This window comes from Bufo bufo, chromosome 3 (assembly GCF_905171765.1).
Source record: "Bufo bufo chromosome 3, aBufBuf1.1, whole genome shotgun sequence".
NCBI classification, from domain to species: Eukaryota; Metazoa; Chordata; class Amphibia; order Anura; family Bufonidae; genus Bufo; species Bufo bufo.
The window spans coordinates 561,086,810-561,113,299 of record NC_053391.1 but is presented as its reverse complement, the minus strand read 5'-3'; the positions used below and the strand labels follow the sequence as shown (position 1 = coordinate 561,113,299).

Sequence of the window (26,490 nt, the reverse complement as noted above, 5' to 3'; positions counted from 1 at the left end):
GAAGTGATGTCATGGTCAAATGAGCAGCTTCTAGCGCAGGCCGGGAAGCGGTGCAGGTCACTGCAGGATAATGGTGGATTAATCGGTAGACCGGTCACCGGATGTTCTGAGGAGAACAGCGGAGGGGATGGAGTCCCTGCTGGCGTGCGCCAGCCGCTCTGAGGACGAGGACTCCTCCGCCGGACATAAGAGGAGCCTCTCCCAGGGGTCTGGCCTGATACCCAAGAGGAGGAGCTCGTCCAGGTGACGTAGAGCGCGGCTGGTGTTTCCTCATCGCTTCTGCTACAGCTACATAGTGTGAATGTGCCCTAGCGGCTGCTGTGCGTCTAGAAGCCTCTGAGTAAACTAGAGACATGGCTGCATGGGCTCAGGGAACTATTACCTTTTATCATATAGCCGGCGTCCCCCCCCCCTCTCTGTGCCAGTGACAGGCGGCGCCCCCCCCCTCTCTGTGCCAGTGACAGGCGGCGCCCCCCCCCTCTCTGTGCCAGTGACAGGCGGCGTCCCCCCCTGTCTGTGCCAGTGACTGGCGGCGTCCCCCCCTGTCTGTGCCAGTGACAGGCGGCGTCCCCCCCTCTCTGTGCCAGTGACAGGCGGCGTCCCCCCCTCTCTGTGCCAGTGACAGGCGGCGTCCCCCCCTCTCTGTGCCAGTGACAGGCGGCGTCCCCCCCTCTCTGTGCCAGTGACAGGCGGCGTCCCCCCCTCTCTGTGCCAGTGACAGGCGGCGTCCCCCCCTCTCTGTGCCAGTGACAGGCGGCGCCCCCCCCTCTCTGTGCCAGTGACAGGCGGCGTCCCCCCCTCTCTGTGCCAGTGACAGGCGGCGTCCCCCCCTCTCTGTGCCAGTGACAGGCGGCGTCCCCCCCTCTCTGTGCCAGTGACAGGCGGCGTCCCCCCCTCTCTGTGCCAGTGACAGGCGGCGTCCCCCCCTCTCTGTGCCAGTGACAGGCGGCGTCCCCCCCTCTCTGTGCCAGTGACAGGCGGCGTCCCCCCCTCTCTGTGCCAGTGACAGGCGGCGTCCCCCCCTCTCTGTGCCAGTGACAGGCGGCGTCCCCCCCTCTCTGTGCCAGTGACAGGCGGCGTCCCCCCCTCTCTGTGCCAGTGACAGGCGGCGTCCCCCCCTCTCTGTGCCAGTGACAGGCGGCGTCCCCCCCTCTCTGTGCCAGTGACAGGCGGCGTCCCCCCCTCTCTGTGCCAGTGACAGGCGGCGTCCCCCCCTCTCTGTGCCAGTGACAGGCGGCGTCCCCCCCTCTCTGTGCCAGTGACAGGCGGCGTCCCCCCCTCTCTGTGCCAGTGACAGGCGGCGTCCCCCCCTCTCTGTGCCAGTGACAGGCGGCGTCCCCCCCTCTCTGTGCCAGTGACAGGCGGCGTCCCCCCCTCTCTGTGCCAGTGACAGGCGGCGTCCCCCCCTCTCTGTGCCAGTGACAGGCGGCGTCCCCCCCTCTCTGTGCCAGTGACAGGCGGCGTCCCCCCCTCTCTGTGCCAGTGACAGGCGGCGTCCCCCCCTCTCTGTGCCAGTGACAGGCGGCGTCCCCCCCTCTCTGTGCCAGTGACAGGCGGCGTCCCCCCCTCTCTGTGCCAGTGACAGGCGGCGTCCCCCCCTCTCTGTGCCAGTGACAGGCGGCGTCCCCCCCTCTCTGTGCCAGTGACAGGCGGCGTCCCCCCCTCTCTGTGCCAGTGACAGGCGGCGTCCCCCCCTCTCTGTGCCAGTGACAGGCGGCGTCCCCCCCTCTCTGTGCCAGTGACAGGCGGCGTCCCCCCCTCTCTGTGCCAGTGACAGGCGGCGTCCCCCCCTCTCTGTGCCAGTGACAGGCGGCGTCCCCCCCTCTCTGTGCCAGTGACAGGCGGCGTCCCCCCCTCTCTGTGCCAGTGACAGGCGGCGTCCCCCCCTCTCTGTGCCAGTGACAGGCGGCGTCCCCCCCTCTCTGTGCCAGTGACAGGCGGCGTCCCCCCCTCTCTGTGCCAGTGACAGGCGGCGTCCCCCCCTCTCTGTGCCAGTGACAGGCGGCGTCCCCCCCTCTCTGTGCCAGTGACAGGCGGCGTCCCCCCCTCTCTGTGCCAGTGACAGGCGGCGTCCCCCCCTCTCTGTGCCAGTGACAGGCGGCGTCCCCCCCTCTCTGTGCCAGTGACAGGCGGCGTCCCCCCCTCTCTGTGCCAGTGACAGGCGGCGTCCCCCCCTCTCTGTGCCAGTGACAGGCGGCGTCCCCCCCTCTCTGTGCCAGTGACAGGCGGCGTCCCCCCCTCTCTGTGCCAGTGACAGGCGGCGTCCCCCCCTCTCTGTGCCAGTGACAGGCGGCGTCCCCCCCTCTCTGTGCCAGTGACAGGCGGCGTCCCCCCCTCTCTGTGCCAGTGACAGGCGGCGTCCCCCCCTCTCTGTGCCAGTGACAGGCGGCGTCCCCCCCCCTCTGTGCCAGTGACAGGCGGCGTCCCCCCCCCTCTGTGCCAGTGACAGGCGGCGTCCCCCCCTCTCTGTGCCAGTGACAGGCGGCGTCCCCCCCCTCTCTGTGCCAGTGACAGGCGGCGTCCCCCCCTCTCTGTGCCAGTGACAGGCGGCGTCCCCCCCTATCTGTGCCAGTGACAGGCGGCGTCCCCCCCTCTCTGTGCCAGTGACAGGCGGCGTCCCCCCCCCTCTGTGCCAGTGACAGGCGGCGTCCCCCCCTCTCTGTGCCAGTGACAGGCGGCGTCCCCCCCTCTCTGTGCCAGTGACAGGCGGCGTCCCCCCCTCTCTGTGCCAGTGACTGGCGGCGTCCCCCCCTCTCTGTGCCAGTGACTGGCGGCGTCCCCCCCTCTCTGTGCCAGTGACTGGCGGCGTCCCCCCCTCTCTGTGCCAGTGACAGGCGGCGTCCCCCCCCTCTCTGTGCCAGTGACAGGCGGCGTCCCCCCCCTCTCTGTGCCAGTGACAGGCGGCGTCCCCCCCCTCTCTGTGCCAGTGACAGGCGGCGTCCCTCCCTCTCTGTGCCAGGCGGCGTCCCCCCCCCCCCTCTCTGTGCCAGTGACGGGCGGCGTCCCCCCCCCCCTCTGTGCCAATGGGAGTCACCATCTCTGCTGTTGACAGCCGGTGCCCCCTTTCCCCCCCCAAATCTGTGACAGCCAGTGTTCCCCCGTCTGTCCAGTGACAGCCGGCGTTCCCCCTCCCTATGTGCCGATGACAGCCGGCGTCCCCCTTCCCCCTGTGCCAATGAGGGTCACCATCTCTGCCATTGACAGCCAGTGCCCCCTTTCCCCCCCAAATCTGTGCCACTGACAGCCAGTGTTCCTCTGTCGGTGTTCCCTTGCTGCTTGTGCTGGTGACGGTCAGAGTATGTCACTCCTGTTTCCTTGTGGATTGTAAGCTCTGGTGAGTAGGGCCCTCACTCGAATTGTTGATTGGTTGGTTCTGTAGTCATTTGTCTGATCCTCCCTCTGATTGAACTGCTGCAGAATATGCTGGCGCTGTATGAATACAGACTATGTGGTGACAGGAACATATTCAGTATAATGGTTACAGTGTTTTGTATCTTGAATTGATAGATTTATCAAAAGGAAGAAATTTGATGACGAATTGGTTGAGAGCAGTCTTGCCAAATCGGCCAGTCGTCCACGAGGCCCCAGCGGAGGAGAGTCGGGGAGATTATCTGGCAGCGAACCTTCGTCCAGCGAGAAGAAGAAGGTCAGCAAATGACTCGTGCTCCATCACCCTTTGGCCGGGTTCATATCACCGTTTAGCTTTCCGTTCTCCTGATCCAACAGAAAAACGGATCCGTTACCTTGAGCAGCAGTTTTGACAGGAGACAAAGTACCTGATCTCTGACAGAAGTGATGCAAACTAATGGTCAAAATAACGGATCCGTTTAAAAAAAAATTATTATTATTTTTCTATTCTTCTGACGGATCAGAAGAATGGAAAGCTAAACGATGATGTGAACCCAGCTTTAAGGCTTAGGATTAGTAAATCTGCCCCACTGTATCAGGGTTAAAGTGGTTATTTGGTTATTAAATCTTTTTTAAAGGGTCTGAATGTCATAAAGTAGTGACCTGTCACTCGTCGCTCTTTTCTGAGGCTTCCCTGGTTCTGGTACAGAATAGATAACATGGCGCTCAAATAGGATCCCTCTCCTTACAGACCATTCTGAAGAGACTATGGCAGTCCATACAGATACATGTGTAACGGTGCTAAAGAGAGAACTGCGTCTGCAGCGCTCGGCATCTGTATGGATGCCAGTAAGTTTGAATAAGTGGCAGAGCTCCCTGCTCTTCACCCATAGGAAAAACCGTTCAGCCATTCACTAGCTGCGGCGGCTCTCCTTCTGCCTGTGATTGGCTAAGAGATCTTTTACCGTGAGTTGAGGGACCAGGAAGTAGAAACCAGCAGGAACCTAGAACGCATCAGAACAAGAGTCGGGCATCGTTTGCCGTTTTGACCGTATTTAAGAAAAACTACCTTTTTAAAGCTAAGAAGAAATATTTCAGTAAATGCACATGATAGTTTATGTGGAAATAAACTGTGAAGAAATGAATTCTTCTTTAGTTGAGTTGTCTAGGTCAGAGATCAGCAACCTTCGGCACTCCAGCTGCCGTGAAACTACAACTCCCAGGACTTGGCTGTTCTTGTAACTGCCATAGAAGTGAAAGGAGGATTCTGGGAGTTGTAGTTTCAGAACAGCTGGAGTGCCGGAGGTTGCCGATCCCTGGTTTACGTGTACAGTAGCCTTATTCGTATGTGATGGAACACGGCAATGTGTGTTTTATTGTAGCAAGTCTGCAAAACGGTGCCTGCGCCAGCGCCACCATCCCCTGCCCCGAGCCCCAGCATCACCAAAAGGATAAAAAAGAGTAAGCAGCCACTTCAGGTTACCAAGGACTTGGGGAGATGGAAACCGGCCGATGACTTGCTTCTTATCAACACAGTGCTACAGGTATGACTCCCTTTTGTTTTTTCCTGTCCTTCCCAAATTGAGTATGGTGTCTGGAGAGCCTGCATTATGTTGTTGCTTTAATCTTCAGACAAATGATCTGCAGGCTGTACATCTTGGTGTGAAGTTCAGCTGTCGTTTCACCCTCAATGAAATACAGGAGCGGTGGTATGCGCTTCTCTATGACCCTGTCATCTCCAAGTAAGCAACATTTTATTTGATGTTTCTATGTATCTAATTTATGTGTCTGTCTTAGGCCTCTTTCACACTTGCGTTGTTGGGATCCGGCATGCACTTCCGTTGCCGGAGGTGCCTGCCGGATCCGGAAAAACGCAAGTGTACTGAAAGCATTTGAAGACGGAACCATCTTCCAAATGCTTTCAGTGTTACTATGGCACCCAGGACGCTATTAAAGTCCTGGTTGCCATAGTAGGAGCGGGGAGCGGGGGAGAGGTATACTTACAGTCCGTGCGGCTCCCGGGGCGCTCCAGAATGACGTCAGAGCGCCCCATGCGCATGGATGACGTGATCACATGGATCACGTGATCCATGCGCTTGGGGCGCCCTGACGTCACTCTGGAGCGCCCGGGGAGCCGCACAAACGGTAAGTACACTGCTCCCCCGCTCCCCACTACACTTACCATGGCTGTCAGGACTTTAGCGTCCCGGCAGCCATGGTAACCACTCTGAAAAAGCTAAATGTCGGCTCCGGCAATGCGCCGAAACGACGTTTAGCTTAAGGCCGGATCCGGATCAATGCCTTCCAATGGGCATTAATTCCGGATCCGGCCTTGCGGCAAGTGTTCCGGATTTTTGGCCGGAGCAAAAAGCGCAGCATGCTGCGGTATTTTCTCCGGCCAACAAACGTTCCGTACCGGAACTGAAGACATCCTGATGCATCCTGAACGGATTACTCTCCATTCAGAATGCATTAGGATAATCCTGATCAGGATTCTTCCGGCATAGAGCCCCGACGACGGAACTCTATGCCGGAAGACAAGAACGCAGGTGTGAAAGAGCCCTTAAAGGGAACCTGTCACCTGGATTTTTGGTATAGAGCTGAGGACATGGGTTGCTAAATGACCACTAGCACATCCACAATATCCAGTCCCCATAGCTCTGTGGGCTTTTATTGTGTAAAAAAAACGATTTGATACATATGCAAATTAACATAAGAGTCATATCTTGTGTGACCAGAGAAGAGTCATATTTTCAAGCTCTGACTCATCTCAGGTTAATTTGCATATGTATCAAATCAGGTTTTTTACACAATAAAAGCACACAGAGCTATGGGGACTGGGCATTGCGGATGTGCTAGTGGCCATCTAGCAACCCATGTCCTCAGCTCTATACCCAAAATCCCGGTGACAGTTCCCTTTAATTTATCTATTGAAAAAGAATCAAACCTTAAAGGGAACCTGTCACCGGGATTTAGTGTATAGAGCTGAGGACATGGGTTGCTAGATGGCCGCTAGCACATTCGCAATACCCAGTCCCCATAGCTCTGTGTGCTTTTATTGTGTAAAAAAAACCAATTTCATACATATGCAAATTAACCTGAGATGAGTCCTGTACGTGACACATCTCAGGGACAGGACTCGCAGGATTTGCATATGTATCAAATAGTTTTTTTTACACAATAAAAGCACACAGAGCTATGGGGACTGGGAATTGCGGATGTGCTAGCGGCCCTCTAGCAACCCATGTCCTCAGCTCTATACCCAAAATCCCGGTGACAGGTTCCCTTTAATGTCTGAACCCCGTCTGCCACAGCAGTGACTGCTGGATTCAGTGACTAGCCTCAGCATTATATGGCATGCGGCCAGGGATTGGTTGCCGTTACATGTGGCATATGCTCATGTCACCACTGCCGTCAGATAAAAAAGGTTAGCAGCACTAGAACAGAGGGAGTTTGGGAAAAAAGTGTACCCTTTCAAAATGAATTTGATAGGATCCATAGTGTTATATTTTTTTTATAAAGACAATCTTCTTAACAGTGACTGTATTAGTGAGTTATAACCTCCCTTCTTATCCTCAGCTGTGTCATGTGACCATCACTCTGACTCTCCAAATAACACAGCATCTTATGTGTGGACAGGAAGCCAGTGCCATAGATATGAATAGAGAAGTAACTGACTTGGGGTCCATTCAGACGCCCGTAGTGTTTTGCGGTCCACATATTGCCGGCACTTAATAGAGCATGTCCTATTCTTGTCCGCAGCTGCGGACAAGAATAGGACATGCTCTATTTTTTTTGCAGAGCTGCGGACCGGAAGTTTTTGGCCACGGACCGGAAATGCGGATGCGGACAGCACACTGTGTGCTGTCCGCATCTTTTCCGGCCCCATTGAAAATGAATGGGTCCGCACCCGTTCCGCATAATTGCGGAATGGATCCGGACCCATTCTACGGACGTCTGAATGGAGTCTTACTGTCTTGTCTGTTGGAGATCAGAAGAGAGGCTATAACTCACAAATACAGTCACTGATGAGAAGATTACCCTGGCTGCAGTTTACATCATGATCAGAGAATAAACATTTTTGTGGGAGTGCTACTTTAAGGTTTTTATATTTAATTTGGCATTAGAGGAATGTAGGATGGGCAAAATGACTCAAGCAATGTATGATTTTCGGTAGGCTAGCATGTCAGGCAATCCGACAGCTACATCCAGAGGCCATCGCTGCGATCCAAAGCAAGGTGCTGTTCAGTAAAGCGGAGGAACAGTTACTCAGTACAATCAGCTCGGTAAGTAAGAGCCAACCTGACAAAACATATTTCTGTTCTTTCATTTTCAAGTGATCAAGCAGATGCATGATAATGCCATGGCATACAGTGACTTGCAGAAGTATTCTCCACTTTTGGAGGTTGTACCATCTGATGCATACACCATGTCTACAGCTGAAGCTGCCAAATATTTTTACTTTGACACAATCTTCTTCAAAAAGTCATAAAAGTAGGGCTCGCTTTGCACTCACTTGCACAAACAGTTTGCGACTTTTTGCATTTCTACATCTTCCCTCCAGTTTTGAAAAGCAGTTGGAAAGGTGGACGTAGTTCTCTCTGAACGAGTTTTACTGCAGATTTAGGAATTGGACATTTTATTTCAAGTCACCAAAAAGGTGCCAGAACAACTCCAGTAGAGGGGTGATGCTGAGTAGCATAGTAAATAATTGCCGGTGCTATTGGGATTTCTTTACAGAGCTCTCAGCCTACACTGGAGATTTTTCAAGATCTACTCGGCAAACATCCAGAGGTTTTCTATATGTCCCGCACAGCCAAGTCTCTTCAGGTGCATTGGCAGCTTATGAAGCAGTACTATCTTCTGGAGGACCAAACAGGTATCTAGCTCATGGCATTCACCTTTGGTATTGCGCATATACAGTTGATTGCTGACTCATGAATAATCCTTTTTTTTTTTTTTTTTTTTTATAATTTAGTTCAGCCATTACCCAAAGGGGATCAAGTCCTAAACTTCTCTGATGCGGAGGACATGCTTGATGACACCAAACTTAGGTAAGGAATTGGTTTTAAAGACTAAGGCCTCTTTCATACGGTTGCGTTCCGATGTTCAGTTTTTATCGCGCGGGTGCAATGTGTTTTGCACGCGCGTGATAAAAAACTGACTGTGGTACCCAGACCCGAACTTCTTCACAGAAGTTCGGGTTTGGGTTAATTGTAGTGTAGATTGTATTATTTCCCCTTATAACATGGTTATAAGGGAAAATAATAGCATTCTAAATACGGAATGCATAGTACAATAGGGCTGGAGGGGTTAAAAAATAAAATAATAATTTAACTCTCCTTAATCCACTTGTTCGCACAGCCGGCATCTCTTCTGTCTTCATCTGTGAGCAATAGGACCTTTGACGTCACTGCGTTCATCACATGATCCATCACCAAGGTGATGGATCATGTGATGAGCGTAGTGACGTCATCAAAGGTCCTATTGCTCACAGATAAAGACAGAAGAGATCCCCATCCCGATCGTCACCTAGCAACCGTGCGTGAAAATCGCACCGCATCCGCACTTGCTTGCGGATGCTTGCAATTTTCACGCAACCCCATTCATTTCTATGGGGCCTGCGTTACGTGAAAAACGCACAAAGAGGAGCATGCTGCGATTTTTACACAATGCGCAAGTGATGTGTGAAAATCACCGCTCGTGTGCACAGCCCCATAGAAATGAATGGGTCAGGATTCAGTGCGGGTGCAATGCGTTCAACTCACGCATTGCATCCGCGCGGAATACTCGCCCGTGTGAAAGGGGCCTAATAGTTTGTGTAGGGTTTGATTTTCAGTGTATTTGGATGAAGGAAGTGGAAAAAGTAACTCTCAAACAATCTGTGGAGGATACTGAATTAAATATATTGCTGTCTCATCTTACAATATTGAGTGGTCCCCGGACGACCGTTGTAAGTCTAACATACTGTAACCTGAGACCATAGCTCAATGTTATGAAACCGGTAATTGGTTCTGAAGCTTCCAAACTTTCAACGCAAAGAACATTAAAGGGATCCAGGATTTTAATACTGATGGCCTAACCTAAGGATAGGTCATCAGTATATGGTTGGTAGGGGTCTGTGATCATCTGTTTCTTAGGACCTCCGGTACCGAAAGTAGGCACTGGGACTACAAGGCTCTGTTCACTGTGCAGTGGATGGAGCCGGTTACTGCAGTGCTTCTTCCATTCAATTCAGCCAGCTCCACACCCACATGTTCATATTGGAACTACCCCCACTACTGAGAACTATGGAGTGTTTTGCGGTCCGCAATTTGCAGATCCACAAAAAAAAACAACTGATGATCCGTTGTAACAATGCCTAAAACGGACAAGAATAGGACATGTTCTATTTTTTTTGCGGTGCTACGGAACGGACACACTGATGCGGACAGCACACAGTGTGCTGTCCGCATTTTTTGCAGATCCATTGAAATTAATGGATCCACATCCTATCCGCAAAAAAAACATAACAGACACGGAAACAAACAACGTTCGTGTGCATGTAGCCTTAGTCTGTAACATCGAAACCTCCAGGAGCCGGGAGAGTATTTCTGAGCCACAAGAATTTGGTGATCAGTTTTTCTAAATAAGCAATTTCCGTATAGGTTGGTAGTATTTTGACCTAAGGCAATGCACCTTGATTGCATCTGTTTTCTTTTGCTGCGTTCATAGTAATATAGTTTTATAATGATGGTGAGTACAATAAAGGAATTCAAGAGGGGCCTGGATGTATTTCGGGAGCGTAATAATATTACAGGCTATAGCTACTAGAGAGGGGTCATTGATTCAGGGAGTTATTCAGAATTTTTTATTCCCCTAAAGCAGGGCTCGACAAATCCCAGGCGCCAGGTCGCCATGGCGACCAGGAATTTAGTCCTGGCGCTTGGGTATTTGTCAGCCCGTTTTCAAAGGTGCTCGGGCGATGGGTGCGGAGCTGCCGTTCTGTCCGGAGGCAGCACCGTTTGAAACAGCTCCGTCACAGCCCATAATAGCAGAGACGCCGGCAGCAGGGAGGGGAGGGGCTCGGGAGGAGTGTAATCTGATCCTAGAGTGGAAGCTGCTTCTGCCAGCCCCTCCCCTCCCCACCCACCAACCAATCAGAGCTGAGGCAAGGCAAGCACCAGCAGCTCTGAGTCTGAGTCACTGACACAAGTACAGGGAATCGAATGAGTCACAGGTTAAGAATCTAAAGATCCGACTTCGTTAGAGACTCATTTGATTCTTTGAGTTAAAAGAACAGTTTACACTGAGGCTGTGGCTGATGCTTTTGCAGCAGTGATAAGACAATGACAGGACACAGTTTAGATTACAGTGTGAATTAACCCTTTAGGATCAAATTGGCTTCTCAAGGAGATCTATATGTTAAAGGCATCCCTTCTTCTGTCTCATTCAGTAGCTATAGAACTAAGGCTACTTTCACACTTGCGGCAGGATGGATCTGGCAGGCGGTTCACCCTGTCGGATCCGTCCTTCCGCTGTTTCGCCGGACCGCAGCTCTGTCCCCATTGACTATAATGGGGGCAGAGCTCTGGCGCAGCACGGCAGTGCATGGTAAAAGTACTGCATGTCCAACTTTTTAGTCCGGCGGCCTCTCACCGCGAACTGCCATGCTGCGCTGGAGCTCCACCCCCGTCCCCATTATAGTCAATAGGGTCCGGTGACGGAGCGGCGGTATATGTAACATGGTATACAGCATTATTGGGGGGGCTCTATGGAGAAGTGGGGGGGAAGCACTATGGGGGCACCTACTGGGGGCTTTATGACGCGGCTCCACCTGGCTCCTAACTTTTTTAGCTGGCTCCTAGATTCCAAGGAAATCTGTCAAGCCCTGCCCTAAAGTGAGGAAAATTAGCTTCTACCTCACAGGGTTTTTTTTTTTTTGCCTTCCTCTGGATCAACTTGCAGGATGACAGGCCGAACTGGATGGACAAATGTCTTTTTTCGGCCTTATGTACTAAGTTACTATGTAGATAGAGTTCAGCCTATTATCCTGCAAAGCTGACTTAGGCTACTTTCACACTGGCGTTTCTAGGTCCGCTTGGGAGATCCGTTTCAGGGCTCTCACAAGCGGCCCAAAACGGATCAGTTCAGCTCCAATGTATTCTGAATGGATAAGGATCCGTTCAGAATGCATCAGTTTGCCTCCGTTCAGCCTCCATTCCGCTCTGGAGGCGGACACCAAAACGCTGCCTGCAGCGTTTTGATGTCCACCTGACGATGCGGAGCCAAACGGATACAATGTAAGTCAATGGGGACGGATCCATTTTCACTGACACAGTATGGTGCAATTGAAAATGGATCTGCCTCCCATTGACTTTCAGTGTAAGTCAGAACAGATCAGTTTGCATTATCATGGTAATGCAAACGGATCCGTTCTGAACGGATGCAATCGTTTGCATTATAGGTGCGGATCCGTCTGTGCAGATACCAGACGGATCCGCACCTAACGCAGGTGTGAAAGTAGCCTTAGGCCGCATGCACACGACCGTTGTGTGCATCCGTGTCCGTTGTTCCGTGATTTTCTGCGGACCCATTGACTTTCAATGGGTCCGTTGAAAGCTCGGAAAATGCACCGTTGTTCATCCGCGTCCTGTCCTATTTTTTTTTTTGACTGACAACGGTTCACGGACCCATTCAAGTCAATGGGTCCGTGAAAAAACACGGATGCACACAAGATTGTCATCCGCGTCCGTGATCCGTGTCCATAGGCTACTTTCACACAGACGGATCCGCAGATCCGTCTGCATAAAAGCTTTTTCAGATCTGAGTTTTCACTTTGTGAAAACTCAGATCCGACAGTATATTCTAACACAGAGGCGTTCCCATAGTGATGGGGACGCTTCAAGTTAGAATATACTACGAACTGTGTGCATGACTGCTGCCTGGAAGCACCTGATCTCTTACAGGGGGCTGTGATCCGCACAATTAACCTCTCAGGTGCGGCCCCCCCCTCCCTCCCCTGTATTACATTCATTGGTGGACAGTGCGGCCCCCCCCTCCCTCCCCTGTATTACATTCATTGGTGGCCAGTGCGGCCTCTCTCCCTCCCCTGTATTACATTCATTGGTGGACAGTGCGGCCCCCCTCCCTCCCCTGTATTACATTCATTGGTGGACAGTGCGGCCCCCCTCCCTCCCCTGTATTACATTCATTGGTGGCCAGTGCGGCCTCTCTCCCTCCCCTGTATTACATTCATTGGTGGCCAGTGCGGCCTCCCTCCCTCCCCTGTATTACATTCATTGGTTGCCAGTGCGGCCCCCCCCTCTCCCCTGCCTCCTAATTAAAATCCCCCCCCCCCCCCCCCCATCATTGGTGACAGCGGAGAGTCCTGATCGGAGTCCCAGTTTAATTGCTGGGGCTCCGATCAGTAATCATGGTTACTTAGTAATTTTAGAAGCATTATACTTACCTTCGCTGTCTGTGACCGGCCGGGCGCTCCTCCTACTGGTAAGTGACAGGTCTGTGCTATAAGCAATGCGCCGCACAGACCTTTCTCTTATCAGTAGGAGGAGCGCCTGGCCCGTCACAGACAGCGCACCTGGGGGGTTAATTGTGCGGATCACAGCCCCAGGCAGCAGGGGGCAGTCATGTACACAGTTCTTAGTATATTCTAACTTGAAGCGTCCCCATCACTATGGGAATGCCTCTGTGTTAACCGCTTTACGTCCGCCCTTAGGATATAAACGTCCTATGGGTGGATGTCTATTTCTGAACGGACGTTCCAGAACGTCTTTTCAGAAAGTGCAGCTGCACGCTAATCGTGCAGCTGCTGATCGGGTTGCCCGCTGTCAGTGACAGCAGGGCAACCCTAAGACAAGGCAGGGACAGTGCCCAGGTGTCCCTGCCTTCTAGATCGCTGCAGACACAGCGCTCACCGAGCGCTGTGTCTGCAGAGAAGGAAGCGCTGTGCGCTTCCTGTTCCGGCCCGGCGGTCATGTGACCGCCGGGACCGGAGAGTGCAGGAGCTGTGTGAGGTCTCTCAGAGACCTCGATCAGCCCTGCTGTAAGGCTGTACAGCGCTGGATTGCTGCTGTACAGCCTCTCTAGGGGTGCATTTGTCCTGTAACTGGGGCTACTATGTCAGCCCCAGTTACAGGAGAAATCAACAGTGAAAAAAAAAAAAAGAAAAAGTGAAGCAAATGTCCCCCAGAGGTCTTGTACGACCTTATGGGGGACGAAAAGTGTAAAATAAAAAAATAAAAATAAAGGGTTGAAAAAAATAAATAAAAAAAGTTTCACATGTAAAAAAAAAAAAGTTCCCAAGTAAGGAATAATAGAAAAAATAAAATAGACATATTTGGTATTGCCGCGTCCGTAAAAAACAGCTCTATAAAAATATCACATGACCTAACTCCTCGGGTGAACACCGTAAAAAAAAAAAAAAAAAAAAACTGTGTCAAAACAAGCAATTTTTGTCACCTTGCATCACAAAAGGTGCAACACCAAGTGATCAAAAACGCGTATGTCCCACAAAATAGTACAAATAAAACCGTCACCTCATCCCGCAAAAAATGAGCCCCTACATAAGAAAATCTCTCAAAAAATAAAAAAAAATATAGCTCTTAGAACATGGAGACACTAAAACATAATTTTTTGGGTTTCAAAAATGCTATTATTGTGTTAAAGTGAAACAAATAAAAAAAAGTATACATATTAGGTATTGCCGCGTCCGTAAAAACCAGCTCTATAAAAATATCACATGACCTAACCCCTCGGGTGAACACCATAAAAAAAAAAAAACTGTGTCAAAACAAGCATTTTTTGTCACCTTGCATCACAAAAGGTGCAACACTAAAAAATGAGCCCCTACATAAGAAAATCTCTCAAAAAATAAAAAAAATATAGCTCTCAGAACATGGACACATTAAAACATAATTTTTTTGTTTCAAAAATGCTATTATTGTGTAAAACTTTAATAAATGAGAAAAAGTATACATATTAGGTATCGCCACGTCCGTAACAATCTGCTCTATAAAAATGTCACTTGACCGAACCCCTCAGGTGAACGCTGTAAAAATAAATAAATAGAAACTGTGCTAAAACAACCAATTTTTTGGTCACCTTGCCCCATAAAGTGTTATAATGAATGATCAAAAAATCATATGTACCCAAAAATAGTACTAATAAAACTGGCACCTTATCCCCTAGTTTCCAAAATGGGGTCACTTCTTGGGAGTTTCTACTGTAAGGGTGCATCAGGGGGCTTCAAATGGGACATGGCATCTAAAAACCATGTGGAGTTCCTTTTCTTCTGCGCCCTGCCGTGTGCCCATACAGCAGTTTATGACCACATGTGGGGTGTTTCTGTAAACCGCAGAATCTGGGTAATAAATATTGAGTTTTGTTTGGCTGTTAACCATCGATGTGTTAAAGAAAAAAATTGATTAAAATGGAAAATCTGCCAAAAAAGTGAAATTTCAAAATTTGATCTCCATTTTCCTTTAATTCTTGTGGAACGCCTAAAGGGTTAACAAAGTTTGTAGAATCGGTTTTGAATACCTTGAGGGGTGTAGTTTCTAATGGGGTCATTTATGGGGGTATCCACTATGTAGGCCCCACAAAGTGACTTCAGACCTGAACTGGTCCTTAAAAAGTGGGTTTTGGCAATTTTCTTAAAAATTTGAAGAATTGCTTCTAAACTTCTAAGCCTTCTAATGTCCTAAAAAAATAAAATGACCTTTCCAAAATGATGCCAACATAAAGTAGACATATGGGGAATGTTAAATAATAAATATTTTATGAGGTATCACTTTCTGTTTTAAAAGCAGAGAAATTGAAATTTAGAAAATTGCGAATTTTTCTAATTTTTGGGTAAATTTGTTTTTTTTTCATAAATAAAGGTAAAATATTTTGACTCAAATTTATGACTATCATGAAGTACAATGTGTCACGAGAAAACAATCTCTGAATGACTTGGATAAATAAAGGCGTTCCAAAGTTATTACCACATAAAGTGAGATGTCAGTTTTGCAGTTTTGCCTGGTCAGGAAGGGGGCAAATGGCCCAGATGGCAGGTGGTTAATATACTGTCGGATCTGAGTTTTCACGGTATAACTCAAATCCGATGGTATATTTTAACATAGAGGCATTCCCATGGTGACAGTTAAAATATACTATAGGATTGGAGAAAACTCCGATCCGATGGTATAATAGGGACTCCTGACTTTACATTGAAAGTCAATGGGGGACGGATCAGTTTGCAATTGCACCATATTGTGTCAACGTCAAACGGATCCGTCCCCATTGACTTGCAATGCCCGTTTGGCTCCGCACGGCCAGGCGGACACCAAAACAACTTTTTCCTTCATGTCCGTGGATCCTCCAAAAATCCAGGAAGACTCACGGAAGAAAAAACGGACACGGATCACGGAACTACGGAACCTGTTTTTGCGGACCGCAAAAAAAAATGGTCGTGTGCATGAGGCCTTAGTGGAAGCCAAAGAAACACTATAGTAGAGGCTAACTTTCCTGATGTTGGGAGGGGGGGGATAAAATCCCGGAGTAGACATAGGGGACACCTCCTAGTCCTGGGTACTTTACATTCCATGGAGATTGTATGTTCTCCCCTTGTTTGCATGGGTTTCCTCCGGGTACTCCAGTTTCCTACCACAGTCCAAAGACATACTGAAAGTGACCTTAGATTGTGAGCCCCATTGGGGACGGAGTGATGCTAATGTCTGTAAAGCTCTGCAGAATATAGTAGTGCTATATAAGTGCATAAAATAAATAAATAAATTAGAATTCTGATTATTTTTGTAGGGACTCCCGTGATGAAGTTCTGGAGCATGGTAAGTTAACGTGTGCAAACATGTATAATTTTGGTATTTTACATGTAAGGTTGTTGTGTATTTAAGTAGCTTTGATGCTTATCCTGAAAAATCATCCCATCTAATATACAAAGCTGAGTGTATATGTGTGTGTGTGTGTGTGTGTGTGTGTATGTCCGCTAAATAAATCTGCACCGTCGCATTTACAATCACGAAATTTGGCACACAGGTACATCAGGTGTCCGGGAAGCGACCAGCTCTCTAGGACGTACCATTCCTGAGATATTCCCAAAAAATGCATTAGCCAATAGAAGCTTGGTCACATGACCCTTATTAGCCAATTGAAGCTCGCAGGCCGTTAGCCTCCACATACACACAGTTTTACTCCAGGTTTCCATAACAACCCAGCCATTTATCTTCACTGCTGTAGTTGAGCTTTAAAGGAAATCTGTCACCAGGATAATCGCTATTGAAGTAAAGCCATGGCCTAATAGCACTTAGTACCTTATTTCAAGATGTGCCTTTGTTCCAGCAATAGATGGTTTTTATTCTCTGAAAATCCAGTTTATTTGGTATGCAAATGAGCCAGTAAGGTGCCCAGAGGGGCGTCACTCTTGCAGGAAGGAGTCCAGACACGCCCCCTGCCACAATGTGTCCACCCTCAAAAGACGAACTTAAAACCCCGCCCCACTAAGCCCCCCCCCCATCTGGTTAGGCCACGCCCCCTCCCTCTCCTCAGCCGACAGATTGAAAAAAATTAACTTATAGGTCCCGCTAACCCATGCCCTTATCTGGTTAGGCCACGCCCCCAACTCAGCCGACAGGAATTGAGAAAATGAGGTTAAAAATCAACTTCTGTCAGCTGCAGGAGTGGGAGGGAGGGTGACTTTCTTCCTGCAGCTCACGCTCAGACAGCACAGTGCTGCTGTCTGAGAGTGAGCTGTTCAAAAGGACATCCTTGTGTCTGTCCAGGCCCTACGCCGGACGGAGGACAGGGAGTCTGAAAGCCGGACTGTCCGGCCTAAAACTGAACCTCTGCCCACTCTAGGGGCAGGCTGCTGTGGAGGTCACAGTTAAGGGGATGGTCTGCTATGGAGGTCAGCGTTAAGGGGCAGATTGCTGTAAAGGCGAATGTTAAGGGGGCGGGCCCCTGTGGAGGTCACTGTCAAGGGGGTGGTATGCTGTGAAACTTGCTGTTAAAGGGGAAGGCTGTTGTAAAGGTCAAAGTTAAGGGGGTGGGCTGCTGTGGAGGCCCACGGTGGGGGGGGGGGGTGGTTTATCAGTGGAGGTCACTGTTAGGGAGCGGGGTGCTATAGATGTCACTGTTATAGTGTTGATATCTTTTAACGACACACACAAACATTAAATGAAATAGATTAAACATACCCGGGTCCTTCAGCTAGTGCTGTATATTTATCACAGTCCTTTTACAGAGCTTACTGTTGCTGACCGTCGACAAAAACGTGAGATCCGTCAACTAGAGCAGGAGCTGCATCGTTGGCAAGTGCTGGTGGACAGTATAACAGGTTAGTATTTTATGTAGTTCTCATCACCCCTGTCACCTGTGTTTTTTTTTTTTTTTTTTTTTTTTTTTTAAATATAATTTAGTGAAGTAATAATCTGTTTGCAGTTATGAATTGCAGCAGGCAGTGCAGTTAATTTTCTGCAGTGTTTTTCATGAGATTCTGTGACATTTATCCATAAGACCTCAGCATTAGGTATATGGAGTAGTCTGGTTAGTCACTGTATCAGTCAAACAGAAGCATTACTCTTGCGTTTACATTGACAATGCTGAGGCTTAGTCTGTGTTCACACAGCATCATTTTGAGACTGAAAAAAACAGAGCTGATATCAAAAGAAATAATCAACTGAAATTCAGGTGTATTTGATGTATTCCTTTTTTGAGCTGCGTAAACTCCTGCAAACCGATACCAAATAAGCATATTTTGGTAAAATTTCCTCCTCTGGACTCATGCACACGGCCGTATTTTCTGTCTGCATCCAATCTGCATTTCTTGTGGATTGGATGCAGACTCATTTCTTTCAGTGTGTGCTGTCTGCATCCACACGTCTATTACGCAGCCCCGCAAAAAAACAAAACAAAAGAACATGTCCAATTGTCATTTTTGCGGACAGGGATAGGACTATCTACAGAAGTAAAAAAATGAATTGTGGCATGAACTTGGCCACAATCTGTGTTTTGTGGATCCGAGATTTGCGGACCACAAAATGGATGAGGTCGTGTGCTTGAGCCCTTAAAAGGGTGGGCCACTTTCTGGTGATTGTTGACCAATGTGTTTGTGAGATGATTATATGACACTAATATAGCCTTTGTTGAAATTCTGCACCATTTTCTGTATTTAATAAGGCATGCTTACTTGTTTACAAAGTCTTTTGCGCTGTCCACACAGAGGTCCTGTCCATAAGATGGCTGCTGATGGAGGGTCATGTGACCAGGCAGATCACCTCCATGTGAGGTCTCTTCCATTCAGATGCACTGCAACGACACCAAACTCCCAATAGAACAAGTACAGATGGCAGGTGCATTGTATTTGAATGGAGGAAGCATCACATGGAGGTGATTTACCTGGTCACATGACTCTCCTTATGGACAGGACCTCTGTGTGGATAGTAGGGCTGCAGCTATCGAATATTTTAGTAATCAAGTATTATGTTGATTTAATCCAACGATTAATCGAGTACTCTAATAAGAAAAAAACAATGAAAAGAACGTTTTCCTTCATAAAAACTCATCAGGCTCTAAGTTACCTTCACTTGCAGAGGTGCCTAGGGGGGACGAGGGGGCCTCACTACACACTTGAATGTACTACATATTGGTGAGCTTTCTGATCAGGCTGCTCAGCCATGATGACATGTCATAGGCAGGATCACATCATTAGCAGTGTAGTGAGACCCCGTCCCCTCACCCCCCTAGGCAGCTGCTCACATTCTAGGACAGGTTGCTGGCGGCCATGTTTAAATGCCTTTAAACACTTCAGACAGTTATTTGAAAGCAGCAGTGTAAAACTAGGCACTTGTGTGAATTACTCTGAAAGCTTTTTTGAAATGTATTACAGCATTTAAAAGTGTTTTATGCATCAAAATGTGCTGCATATCTTACCCTGTGAACATGGCCCTTAGAGTGTTGGCAAACCTAGGTATGAAACCTCTACAGCACTGAGCATTGCCCATAAACAAGATCCTTGCAACCTTCACAAACATCTCTGGACAGTACATGAATACTGTCTTGGTGCCAAAGCACAGATTGGGGTACTTTCACACTTGCGGCAGAGGAATCCAGCAGGCCGAATCTGTCAAAACGTATGCCAACTGATGGTCTGGTCCTGATCCGTCTTACAAATGCATTGAAATGCCAGATCCGTCTTTCCGGTGTCATCCGGAAAAATGGATCCGTCATTTATTTTTTTCGGTCTGCACATGGCATTGCGGTATTTTGAATGCACTAATACATTCCTATGGAAAAAAAATGCTGGATCCAGCATTCCGGCAAGTGTTTCGTATTTTTGGCTGGAGATAAAACCGTGACATGCTGCGGTATTATCTCTGTCCTGAACAGTCAAAAAGACTGAACTGAAGGCATCCTGAACGGATTGCTCTCCATTCAGAATGCATAGGGATAAAACTGATCAGTTCTTTTCCAGTATTGAGCCCCTAGGACGGAACTCTATGCCGGAAGAGAAAAACGCCAGTGTGAAAGTACCCTTAGGACTATCTATTAATTGCAAGATTAGTAAATGTTCACAAGAGTGACATAGGTACAGGACCAGGAGATGGGAAAATAGAAGTACCCTGTAACATGCCGGAATACTATGGTATTCGTCAGAGCTTGTTGGGCTGACCATGGTTACCCAGCCTAGATTACCACTGATACACTGTTGGTTTATACCTACTGGGTACTATTATTTTGAGCTGATTTGCCTTGTCTTGTGATGGGCTTCACCCTCAGATAATTATCAGTATGATACAAAGTATTTCCAGACTAGATCTCCTTCTTGTGGTAGAAATGTCCTCCTCATGAGAAAGCAGTGCTAACAATAGATTGAATAGACCCATCTGTGCTCTTCGTTTCTCCATGACTGATGTGTGCTTTCTCCTGGTTAGGAATGAGCTCTCCAGATTTTGATACACAGACGTTGGCGGTTTTACGTGGGCGCATGGTACGATATCTGATGAGGTCCCGAGAGGTAATATAATAAATTACTGCAGAAATATGGCTTTTGATTTGATTCAACTTTTATTGTCATTACACATGTATAAATACAGAGTAACGAGATACAGTTTGCATCTAATCAGAAGTGCAAAGAGGTTATATACAGGTAAGGGTAGTGTAGAAGGTAGGAATAGTTATGTACAGATTATGTACAAATAAGTTAAGTGTATACAGGTGTTTATATTGCTATACAGAGAGCAAATATACTGATGTACTGATGTATACGTATATGCAGATGTGCTAACAGAGACTTATGCTATGACAGTCTCCCAAACTATAGCCGTAACCAATGGGAACATACAGTGAATATTGAGAATGAATGACAGTCATGGGACGGATGGAGGGGAGGAGGAGTTTAGAGGGTTAAATGATTGTGGATGGAAAGGTTAATCGGGGCTTGAGTTCAGTAGGGTGACAGCTGTGGGAAAGAAGCTGTTCCTAAACCTGCTGGTTTTAGTCTGAAGGGTCCTGTAGCGCCTTCTAGAGGGAAGGAGCTGAAAGAGTTTATTGGCAGGATGAGTCTAGTCCCTAAGAATGATGCGTGCCCGACGTAGACATCTCTTCTTGTGAACATCCTCAATAGCAGGAAGTAGAGTCTCTATGATGCGTTGGACGGTTTTCCCAACCCGCTGCAGTGCCTTACAGTCAGCCACAGAGCAATTCCCATACCAGACTTACACAATTGGTCAGGATGCTTTCTATCGCACAGCGGTAGAAGTTACCCAGTATGTCAGCAGACAGGTGTTTTTTTTTCAGTGTCCTCAAGAAAAAGAGGCGCTGATGTGCCTTCTTCACCAGGCTGGAGATGTTGGTTGACCAGGACAGATTCTTAGACCTGTGGGTCCCCAGGAACTTGAAACTGGAGACCCGTTTAACAGCGGTGCCATTTATGGATGGTGTCATGGGTGTCTCTCTTCTCCTTCCTAAAGTCCACAATGAGCTCTTTTGTTTTGCTGGTATTCAGGAGCAGGTTATTGTCGGCGCACCACATAGCTAGGTGCTTTACCTCCTCCCTATAGTCAGACTCATCGTTGTAACTGATGAGACTGTTCACCGTGGTGTCATCGGCAAACTTGATGATGGAATTGGATCCATACCGAGGCCTGCAGTCATAGGTGAAAAGGGAGTAGAGGAACGGGCTCACACACAGCTCTGTGGAGTGCCAGTGTTGAGTGTGATGGTGGAGGAACAGTGATTTCCTGATCTAACATGCTGGGGTCTGTTGGTCAGAAAGTCCATTATTCAGTTACAGATAGTTACTGATTCCAAGATCCACAAGTTTAGTGAGCAACTTGGAAGGAATGACTGTATTGCAGGGCTCGACAAATCCCAGGAGCCAGGTCGCCATGGCGATCAGGAATTTGGTCCTGGCGCTTGGGTATTTGTCAGCCTGTTTTCAAAGGTGCCTGGGCGACTGGTGCGGAGCGCCAGAGGGGATCCGTTCTGTCCGGAGTTAGCACAGGATTGGAGATGAGCGGAGAGCTGTGTGACGGTGCCTTAGGTTCCCTATACGCAGCTGCTCTTTGGACACGCTCCCCGCCCATGGCTGAGCATATGCCGCGGAAGTCCACTGTGACAGACATGGCGGCGCTTGGTTCACGCTGGTGGCGGCCCCGGGTTGTGATGAGGAGAAGCTCTGTCTTGCCCCCAGCGGGCTCGGGCCGCCCATCTGCTCTATAGGCGGAATGCAGAGTCCGGCCTGGCGGCACGTTAAGCGGCTGCTGTGTCTGATGGGCCGGAGGCCTGACCTGCTGTGCGGGGCCATAGCGCTGACCTGCGCCCTCCTCGTGGCTCTCAGGTTCACCTGCAGGTAACTACAAGCCCCCAGTGCAAATTACTACTACTCTCATCCAAGTGAGGCAAGAGCCTGAGGTGTCAGCATATGTACACTGTATGTCATAGTCCAATATACTGTACATATATCATGGTCCTGTATACTGCGTATGTAACATAGTAAACAGCACATGTACACTGTATGTCATAGTCCTATATACTGTACATATATCATGGTCCTGTATACTGCGTATGTAACATAGTAAACAGCACATGTACACTGTATGTCATAGTCCTATATACTGTACATATATCATGGTCCTGTATACTGCGTATGTAACATAGTAAACAGCACATGTACACTATATAGATCATGGTATACAGCACGTACACTGAATGTCATAGTCCTATATACTGTACATATATCATAGTCCTGTATACTGCGTATGTAACATAGTAAACAGCACATGTACACTGCATATGTAACATAGTATACAGCTCATGTACACTATATAGATCATGGTATACAGCACGTACACTGAATGTCATAGTCCTATATACTGTACATATATCATAGTCCTGTATACTGCATATGTAACATAGTATACAGCTCATGTACACTGCATATGTAACATAGTATACAGCTCATGTACACTGCATATGTAACATAGTATACAGCATTATTGGGGGGGCTCTATGGAGAAGTGGGGGGGGGAGCACTATGGGGGCATCTACTGGGGGCTTTATGGCACTGCTCCGCCTGGCTCCTAACTTTTTTAGCTGGCTCCTAGATTCCAAGGAAATTTGTCAAGCCCTGCTGTATTGAATGCTGAGCTGAAGTCAACAAACAGCATTCTTGCATAAGTATTCTTGTTGCCCAGGTGTGAGAGCACACAGTGAAGCACTGTAGATACACCATCCTCTGTACTCCTATTACTTCGATAGGTTCTATAGCACCCGCACTGAATCCTGACCCATTCATTTCAATGGGTCTGTGTACATGAGCTTTTTTTTTTTTCACGCATCAGTTCTGCGTTGTGTGAAAAACCCAGCATGTTCTATATTCTGCGTTTTTCACGCAGCCCTGGCCCCATAGAAGTGAATGGGGCTTCAGTGAAAAACGCATTGCATCCGGAAGCAAGTGCGGATGCAATGCGTTTTTCACTGATGGTTGCTAAGAGATGATGTTTGTAAATCTTCAGGTTTTTTTTTATCACGCGCGTGCAAAACGCATTGCACCCGCGCGAAAAAAAAAAAACAACTAAACAACGGAACACAATTACAGACAAAACTGACTGAACTTGCTTGCAAAATGGTGCGAGTTTCACTGAACGCATCCGGAGCCAATTCGTATTGTTCGTGTTAAAGAGGCCTAAGGGTCCATTCACACGTCCGTTGTTTCTTTCCTGATCTGTTCCGTTTTTTGCGGAACAGATCTGGACCAGTTCTGTACCCATTCATTTTCAATGGGCCTGAAAAAAATCGGACAGCTCAATGTCTGATATTTTTTTTTTTCAGGACCCATTGAAAATGAATGGGTACAGAACTGGTCCAGATCTGTTCCGCAAAAAACGGAACAGATCAGGAAAGAAACAACGGATGTGTGAATGGACCCTTAGTGTGAGAACCACAGGTGGCCTGAGAGGCAAACACGCTCCAGTCCGTGTCTTTACATCTGTCCTGGAGTACAGAATCTACCCCCGCTGGCCACACTTTGATTGTCTTCACTGATGATTTCACACGGTTGAGAAGAGTTGAAATAATGTTTGTATAGACGTGGTCCAAGGTTTTATCCCCTCTGGTATGGCAGGAGACCTGTTGATGAAATTTAGGTAGCACTGGCTTTAGATTAGAGTGATTGAAGTAGTTATTGTAGTCTGCATGTTCTCTGAATAGCAGCATGTTTCCTTTTATCTCAGATAACACTAGGTAGAGCCACTAAGGACAACCAGATTGACGTGGACCTGTCGCTAGAGGGCCCAGCATGGAAGATTTCTCGCAAACAAGGTAATTTATGGTCTGATACTATTACTAGGTCATCTGCATGGATTTTGTATAATGCCTCTATGTCCACATTTAAAAAATGGTATTTCTCAGGTGATGAGTTTTGCTATCTTGCTATGGCTACATGGCCATTGCAAAGCACACAATGCTATGGCAGTCTCTCTGTCTACTAAAAACATGTTGGGCCGCATTTATCAAAACTGTCCAACAGGAAAACGGTCTTCGTTTTCCCATAACAACCAATCAGAGCTCACCTTTCATTTCTTAAAGTTTTTTATTTAAAGGTGAGCTCTGATTGGTTGTTATATGCCTGTTTTTCCTGTTAGACAGCTTTGATAAATGAGGCCAGTTGATTGTAGAAAGGACAGTCTGAAAGACCCGGTAGTCCTGCTGTGGAGGCTTCTCCTGCTGGTGGTTTTACAGGCCATAATGCTGCTAGAAATGGACGCTCCAGTTGTTGCATCTACAGCTTTCATTCTTGACAGTATCTCAGTCCTGAATATACCACATGGTGATTGCATGTTCCACGGTTTTGGTAGATGTCCCAGGAGACCAGTGAGAGGTTATTGCCCTAAACGTAGGCAGAACTGAGGCTCGACAAGCCACTACTTGTATTCTTTAAGTGCATATTGAACCATATATTTTAGATGTACTTTACTGCTTTTTGTAGTTTCTATAGGAAAAGTTTCTCAACATTGCAGTCCACTTCACATTGAATCTGTTTTGTATTTTCTGCACATGAAGGTGTTATAAAGCTGAAGAACAATGGTGACTTTTTCATTGCGAATGAGGGAAGAAGAGCGCTTTATATTGATGGTCGGCCTGTATTGCCAGGGAGCAAGTGGAAGCTAAGTCACAACTCTGTCGTGGAGGTAAAATTGGATTTCAGACAATTTTTATTGTGAAGCTCTAAAATAAGAGATTTCACTGGATGTATGCATGGTCAGAAATAAAATTAAAGTTTTTTTTTTAGACTAGAAATGTCCACAATTGGGGGAAAATAAAATCGGATAAGAAAATGTCAAGAATTATTTTAATAATAAAAAAATAAAGATGATATATTCCCTTTAAAGGGGTTGTGTAGTAGAGTAATATCGATTACCTGTCCTCAGGATAGGTCATCAATATCAGATCGTCGGGTGTCCAACTCCCAGCACCCCTGCCGATCAGCTGCTTTAAGGAGTCGTGTTAATCGTGCGAGCGCTGCATTCTCTTTAATGTTGAAGTGCGTCCGGCAGTGCAGTGTACTCACAACTGCTCGTCCCATTCTCTTGAGTTGGGAGGTCGGACCCCCTGCCAATCTGTTATTTAAGACCTAATCTGAAGATAGCTCATAAATATCATCACACTGCACAGCCCTTTTAAAGGGTGTTTTCTGTGTATATATAAAGTTTAGTTTGTATCCAGACCCAGACTTTTTATTTTATTTTATTTATTATTATTTTTTTAACAGTAGATCGATATTGTTTCATTAGAGCTGCTACTAAGGCGCTGGTGCTATTAAACTGTTAGAGAGGAGGATGTGCACAACTTCGATCCACCTACAAATTCCCAATATCTGCTGTGAGAGCAAGTGTGTAGGGGTTAACCTTAGTCTTTTTATGGGGAGCAACAACCATTCACAATTCCTGTCTCAATTTTTTTCCTTAGATTTCTGGCCTTCGCTTTGTGTTCCTTATCAATCAGGATCTCATAGCTCTCATTAAAGCGGAAGCTGCCAAGATGATTCAGTCTTGAAGAAAGGCGCTTTATGAACTGTTTCAGGAGTTTGTACATAACTTATGTGTCCTCTTACACTGTGCTCCAAGACCTTCTCTAAATACTCTTCAGGTAGATCCTTAACTATTGTCTGTGCCAACTAAGTGGGCAACCAGAGACAGACTGTTACTGAGGCCTGGACTCCACCCCATCCTTCATTCCTCATGCACCATTCTTTACGTAGTGTTAGGGGTTTTCTGTTCATATTTTTGGATGTTTTTGTTATAAGTTTTTTTTTTAATGAAGTTGCACTCGTATATTAAATGATATGTGCTTTGTAAGGAAAAGTGTGTTTTAATGTATACTCTCAAGGGCAAATAACCAACAAGAAATTTTTATTGATCAAACTTCGCTGTTAAAGATTTTCATAAAATGTCTTGGCCGTAGGCAGTAATAATAATAAATAAAAAAATCCAATGTCATGCAGTAGGCCTTAAGATTTACGCAGTGAATTGTTATACAGGTGAGTAACTCTGCGACCCAACACGATTTCTAGATATGCATATTATTGGGTCATTTAAAGGTAGTGATGTCCCTAGTTCCTAATATATGTATGTAGTATGTATG

General features: G+C 47.5%; 1 protein-coding gene across 1 annotated transcript; it reads left to right on the top strand.

Annotated features, from left to right (window-relative positions):
• On the top strand, positions 1-26,200 carry MCRS1 (microspherule protein 1). The gene is made up of 13 exons (XM_040425546.1): positions 1-243; positions 3,508-3,646; positions 4,731-4,892; positions 4,981-5,090; positions 7,526-7,634; positions 8,089-8,227; positions 8,327-8,402; positions 16,150-16,178; positions 17,591-17,683; positions 20,280-20,362; positions 24,081-24,168; positions 24,910-25,037; positions 25,816-26,200. Exons 1-13 carry the CDS (start codon positions 128-130, stop codon positions 25,900-25,902), a joined length of 1,359 nt encoding a protein of 452 aa, XP_040281480.1. The 5' UTR covers positions 1-127; the 3' UTR covers positions 25,903-26,200.
• The last annotated feature ends 290 nt before the right edge of the window (positions 26,201-26,490 follow it).

Bases quoted from the DNA above. Each gene is read 5' to 3' on its own strand.
- MCRS1 (XM_040425546.1), top strand. From the start codon at position 128: ATGGAGTCCCTGCTGGCGTGCGCCAGCCGCTCTGAGGACGAGGACTCC. The intron at 4,893-4,980 runs GTATGACTCCCT...TTTAATCTTCAG, and splicing joins TTATCAACACAGTGCTACAG to ACAAATGATCTGCAGGCTGT. The intron at 8,228-8,326 runs GTATCTAGCTCA...TTTATAATTTAG, and splicing joins TCTTCTGGAGGACCAAACAG to TTCAGCCATTACCCAAAGGG.